The sequence below is a fragment of the Pan paniscus genome, chromosome 7 (assembly GCF_029289425.2).
Source record: "Pan paniscus chromosome 7, NHGRI_mPanPan1-v2.0_pri, whole genome shotgun sequence".
In the NCBI taxonomy this organism is placed as follows: Eukaryota; Metazoa; Chordata; class Mammalia; order Primates; family Hominidae; genus Pan; species Pan paniscus.
In genome coordinates, this window is record NC_073256.2 from 52,539,280 (window position 1) to 52,545,885 (window position 6,606).

The window sequence follows — 6,606 nt, forward strand, 5'->3', positions numbered from 1 at the left end:
AGAAATGTTCCACAAAAATCTAAGTATAAATAGTGCAGTCTTAAGTTATTGCCACAAGAGTGGTTCTTAGTGATAAGTATAGGAAGCAAAAGACTTCTGGTCAATGTCAGAATGTTGGATGTATATTCTAGTTCACACTTGTCCTTTTGTTAATAAAAAAATTGAAGTTTAGATATGTTAAAACTGGTGGTCAGCTTTATCCAGGAACGAAAAGAGAAAATTTCACCATTTGGGGCTCTTACCTTACTCTTTTTAATAGAATTATAATATAAAATTACAGCTAGATAGGAGGAATAAGTTATAGTGGTCTATATCATTGTAGGATGACTATAGTTAACAATAATATATTTTATAGTCTCAGACAGCTAGAAGGAGGATATTGAACATTCCTAACACAAAGAAATGATAAATGTTTATGATGATGGATTTACTGATTATCTTGTTCTGATCAATATACATTATATGTATTGAAACTTCACTATGTACCTGATGAATATGCACAATTATTATGTCAATTATAAAATGAAATTGAATTAAAAATAAAAAGATTATGGTTAACATTTTTTAAAAATGGAACTATGAGTTTAACACATTCCATAATGTACCTCTCTTTTGAAAAGAATCAGTTTAGAATTCTGTAACCTTTTTTTTTTGTGGTTTTCTTTTTAATTATCTTTAGTCTTGTGATCACACATAATTTTAAAATTTGTGCATATCTCCGTTACCTTAATGCTTTTAAGTTGGCAAAAGCACCATTCCCAATCACATATACCCAGTTCTACAGTTTTATGTTTCTGAATGGCTGTTTAAAGACAATCCTAAATTATAAGTTAGTTTGACTTAGATTGTAAAGAATTCAAGAGTGAAGTTTAACTTGCTACTATTTTAAAAGCATGTGACCTTAGAGATCTTTAAGATGTGAGAGGTGTTGACTAATCTTTAATATTACACATAAACCACACTAAAATGCCTTTCAATAAGTAAAGGGAACCATTTTAAATACAGGGAATTATAATTAGATTGGCGTAGTTAAGGCCAAAACTATAGACATTGCTACCATATTTATCTTCAACCCTTGCCTTTAAGAGGCAAATGAACACAAAACACAGGTGAATCTTGCTTGGTTCTAAGACAGTGAAGGAATTTCCCCAGTATTTAAATATATTCACATAACCAGTTATATAAATCTAAATATAAAACCAATCTCCAGTATAAGTTTTAAGATGGCACTCATCATCTTTGTGAAAAGTTGAACATTACTAATGAAGTCTAATCATATCTTTAAAAGGGGTAAACAGTGATAGCATTTACTGAATTGGAGTTACTATTAAAATTCAAAAACTGAACATATTCATTTAACCACAAGCCAGGCTTAGTTTTAAATCAGGACTGCCCAATAAAATATTCTGTCAGTCATTCATGATCTGAATTCTGGTGTATGAGATCTATTAAAGGATGGTACACATAAAAAAGTCATGAGACATTTCTGTCTTGTAATAAATAAGGCAGTGGCCAATTATTACTCATTAGTAGCTTTTTTGAGATAAGCTATCAAGTCTGCCCTTTCTTCCTTCTTCTTAATGCTGACAAAGATCATTTTTGTTCCAGGGATGTACTTCTTGTGATTCTCCAAATACTCCATCAGTGTATCCTCTCCCCAGATGATGCATTTGTTCTTATTGGCGGCTGTGTAAGAGTATCCAGGGGCCTGACCTGTCTTCCACCCGAAAAGACCATGGAGATGTGGCCCAATCTTGTGCTTGCCTCCCTTTTCAACAGTGTGGCACTGGGAACACTTCATAATAAAAATCTTCTTGCCTTTCTCAACATCAACCATATTTAATTCTCTTTTTAGTCACTGGCACAATGAAGACTCCCACTGCGAAACCGGACATCCGCACTCTCTGAATTCTGTAACTTTTAACTGACTTTTTTTGGTAATGTAAAAAAGAATTATTCAGGATAATATTGAGGACTACTTAAGGGAATAAATAGCAGATGACACCTCACCACCCAAAGCACAATTGCCTGAGGAGAGGGTGGATGGGAGATGCAGACTGGGGATAATGATGGCTCTCTTGAATATATTGTCCAAATTGCTGCATTTGCAACAAATATGTAAAAGATATGTGCTGTCATTACATTTTGAGTGCCATGGTGATGGGATGTCAGAGGAAGTAGTGTGAAGATGAAATGGGAGACTTCCCTGTACCCTTTCATGGGACTTGCAACAGGAGTGTGGCTCATTTGTTTGGCTGCCACATGCTCAAACCCCTTACAGGATGGGGAGCACATAGGTGAGCAGGTGCAGGAGCCAGGGTGAGTGCTTTTGGGCCCTTGCCCCATGGCAGTGTCTAGGAGTATTACAATGCTCTCTTAGTCCTGCTGTCTGGGGATGGCTTAGGTGTTAAACCGCTCAGTGAAGAGTCAATGTGACAGCCTTTTTGGGTTCCCACACTCAGTGAATCCTGGATTCTTGTCCAGCATCCAGTAGGAATCAGGTCACATGGACTTAAGGATAGTGAATGTGGGGATTTTATTGAGTGATGGAGGTGGCTGTCAGTGGGATGGGGAGCTGGAGAGGGGATGGGGTGGGGTGGGAAGATGATCTTCCCCTGGAGCTCGGCTGTTCTGTTTGGTCGATCTCCTTTCTGACCATGCTCAGGTGAACTCTCAATGTTCAGATGCTTCCTCTTTTCTCTCCTTGTCTGCTGCTCTGCTGCTTGTGGAGCCTGGGGTCTGAGGTTTATATGGGTACAGAATAGGCAGGTATTTTGGGCCAAAAGGCAACATTTGGGCACAAAAACTGAAATTCTTGTTCTCACTTAGGGCCATGGTCCAGGCTTGAGGGTAAAGCCCTCTCTCCAGGGACCCCACCCTCGTGCCTCCGGTCCATATCAAATAGACGACTGCTGGACATAAAATAAATATATATAAATAGCCTACAGGTGGTGCCATTTTGTGTGTGTACTTTTTCCAACAACACACTGCCCAGGCCTCATTTCTCTACTGACCTTTGCATGCCCCCGAAACCTGTGACTTCTTTCAACTCCCCTTCCCCTATTCCCACACCTTGATAAAAACTTTTGAGTTAAAAATGCCCATTGTGTACTTGTTTGTTAGGTTGTTATATCTCTTAACCTCCTTAAATATAGAAGAGGAATTAAGAGCTGGCCAAATCTGGCCTGCAGCCTATTTTATGGTAAATACATTTTTATTGGAACACAGCCATTCCATTTGTTTAAGTATTACCTATGACTTTAAGAGTTGAGTAGTTGTAACCAAGATGACATGGCCTGCAAAGCCTGAAATATTTGCTATTTGGTCTTTTACAGAAAAGTTAGATAAACTCTGATATACAAAGTCCCCTATTCCCTTTTTACTGCACGTTGACTTATTGAAGAAAGTAGGCAGTTTTCTTGTGGAGTGACTCACATTTTTAATTTGTTCTGGATTTTTAATTTTTTGGTGGAGGGGTGTTGTTCAACTTGTTTCTTCACCTCCTTGTTTCTAAAACTGGAAGTTAGGTTTAAAATCTTAATTAGATTAATGAAAATTTTTAAAAATCTATAAATTTTCTCATTATCTCAATAGCCTCCTTTTGCCCTTATTTAATTAGGCAAGAATTTCTTAGGAGAGGAATAAAAATAAAAATAGTTAATGTTTATTGCATGCTTACCATTTGCCAAATGTACTTGTCAATGTTGAATAGACAATAAAGATGCAAAGGGAAATCTATTATATAGGTGAAGGGAGGCACCAGGCTTATTTATTTAGTAGAAATAAACGAATTAAGAAATCCAGGGGAAGGTAGCCATTCAGCAAAACCTTGAAGAAAAAACAAAAAGGAAAGAAGGAGGGGGCAACTGAAGAATGTTTATATTCTTGTTATTTCAAAGAAAGATGCACACCACACATAGTGGGAATTTAACAAACATTACTAAGAGTCTCAATAAAGACCAAAAGTAGAACGATGTATGCAACTTTTGATTGTCCTATAAAAAGAGACCCTGTGTTGGCTATTCTCTGTTTCATCCCCACCATTCTGAATTCATTCATTACTTTTCTGCCCTGCTCTTTGCTACAGGAGGCTGACTTCTACAATCACCTAGCTCCCTTGCCTTCTGGCTTCCAATTGGGGTAGGTCAATGGATGACATCCACAGCAGATCTATGGTGTGGGCAGAATAGGAGTAATAGGGACAGGCTATTTACTCAACATAATTCTATGGATATAGGCTAGAGGTTCAGATAAGCCAGGTGATGGGAAGTTTCTACCTAAAGAAGTGGTGTTATTTAGAAATGTGAGAAAAGATAAAAATAACTAAGGAAGAATGGGGGATGTACCCCTGGATGAGCAGCAACTTGAAGCAGTCTTGGCACTAAAAAGGGACAGGGTTGGAGAGGAGCTGTGGGCAAAGGGAGTGCTAGGTAGGAGAGAGGCAGAGTCCAGGTAAGGATGCTCAGATGATGTCAGGAAATGCTTGATTTTCTGGTGATTAGAGGTAGTCCTCAAATAAATTTTCCACTAAAGAGATCTTAGACAGTATCAGTACAACACAGCACCTTATAAAGAAATTTATCCTTCAGTATTGAATATAACCAGTCTATTTTGATTACCAGGTTTGTCTTTCTCCATTAAATAGCTATCTTGGGTAACTAGTTCTTTTTAAGTTGATCAGTTCCCTTTTCTCCCTGGAGAAACTAAGAAAACAATACAATACAACTAGGTCTGCCACTTTTCCTTCCCTTTCCAGAGGCAAAAGTGCCTGATTCCAGCTTTCAAGGGAAAACTTTCATAGTAGTGAGTGACTATTTGGATTGTGCAGAAACACTTCAAAGATTTCTGAAAAATTGCAAAGAAAAGCTTGATTACCTTGAGCCAAGAGAAGAGGAGACATTTGCATTGGAAACAGATTCAATAGAACTGCTGGTCAGCAATTAGTCTGCTAATCATGGCTCTTTTAAATTTATTTAATAATTGCCAATTAAGTAATCCCACCTGCAAAGCTGGTGCTTGGCTCTGAGAGAGAGAGCAGCAAACAAATATTTACATGGCACCACATTCCCATGCACAAGGGAATTTTAAGTGGACCATTGATTTTCTTAAATAAAAAAGTCACTGGAGGTGAGACACAAAACTATTTTAAATGGTGAAGCAGCTTTCTTTGGATAATGTGCCAAATTTCCCTTTCGCATATGCCTCAGTCACTGTTGTCCTCTCTGCTGATGACTGACTGTTTGGTGATGGTTAGGGGCAATAAGTATAAAAACTTGATAGTCACTTCTTTTAAAAAATCAAAGAAGGCCGGGCACGGTGGCTCACGCCTGTAATCCCAGCACTTTGGGAGGCTGAGGCAGGCGGATCATAAGGTCAGGAGATGGAGACCATCCTGGCTAACACGGTGAAACCCCGTCTCTACTAAAAATACAAAAAAATTAGCTGGGTGTGGTGGGGGGCGCCTGTAGTCCCAGCTACTTGGGAGGCTGAGGCAGGAGAATGGCATGAACCCGGGAGGCAGAGCTTGCAGTGAGCCAAGATTGCGTCACTGCACTCCAACCTGGGGGACAGAGCAAGACTCCGTCTCAAAAAATAAATAAATAAATAAAAATAAAAAAATAAAAAATCAAAGAAAATAAAGAAATCAAATGGAAAGAAGTATCTCAATTGTATTAGCTTTCTATGGCTACTGTAACAAATTATCACGAGCATAATGGTTTAAAACAGCATAAATTTAGTATCTTACAATTCTATGGTTTAGAAGTCCAACATGGGTCATACTGGACTAAAACTGGGGATCTTTAGAGCTGTGTTTCTGGATGCTTTAGTGGAGAATTCATTTTCTTGCTTTTTCCAGTGTCTAGATGCCACCACATTCCTTGGCTTGTGGCCCCTTCCTTCTTCTTCAAAGAAACAACAACTGGTTAAGACTTTCTCATATCAGTTCAGCCTCTGTAGAAAGTAGTTCGGAGATTTTACAAAGAGCTGAAAATAGAATTAGCATTCGACCCAGCAATCCCATTACTAGGTATATACCCAAAGGAAAATAAACTGTTCTACCAAAAAGACACCTGCACATGTTTACTGCAGCACTATTTACAATAGCAAAGACATAGAATCAATCTAGGTGCCTGTCAATGATGGATAGGTTAAAGAAAATGTGGTACATATACACCACGGGATACGATGTGGCCATAAAAAAGAATAAAATCATGTCTTTTGCAGCAACATGGATGCAGCTGCAGGCTATTATATTAAGCTAATTAACACGGAAGTAGAAAACCAAATACCCCATGTTCTTACTTATCAGTGGGAGCTAAACTTTGAGGGCACATGGTCATAAAGATGGAAACAATAGACACTGGAGAGTACTAGAGCAGGGAGGGAGGTAGGGAACTTGGGTTGAAAACTATCTTTGGGTGTTATGTAACTATTTGGGTGTCAGGTTCAATTGAAGCCCAAACCTTAGCATCATGCGATATACCATGTAACAAATTTGCACATGTACCCTCTGAATCTAAAAAAAAAAAAAAAAAGCCTTTCTCATATCATGTCGTCTTGACCCTTCTATCTTCAGTTTTCCTTCTCTGGTTGTGACTCCTTTTC

The 6,606-nt window shown here is 38.3% G+C and overlaps 1 protein-coding gene across 1 annotated transcript; it reads right to left on the reverse strand.

Moving 5' to 3' along the window:
* Positions 1-651: 651 nt before the first annotated feature.
* On the reverse strand, positions 652-3,908 carry LOC100969626 (cytochrome c-like). Its single transcript, XM_034965932.3, has one exon. It carries the CDS (start codon positions 1,835-1,837, stop codon positions 1,520-1,522), a length of 318 nt encoding a protein of 105 aa, XP_034821823.1. The 5' UTR covers positions 1,838-3,908; the 3' UTR covers positions 652-1,519.
* Between the last annotated feature and the right edge of the window lie 2,698 nt (positions 3,909-6,606).

Coding starts and splice junctions, on each gene's coding strand:
- LOC100969626 (XM_034965932.3), bottom strand. CDS start 1,837: ATGGTTGATGTTGAGAAAGGCAAGAAGATTTTTATTATGAAGTGTTCC.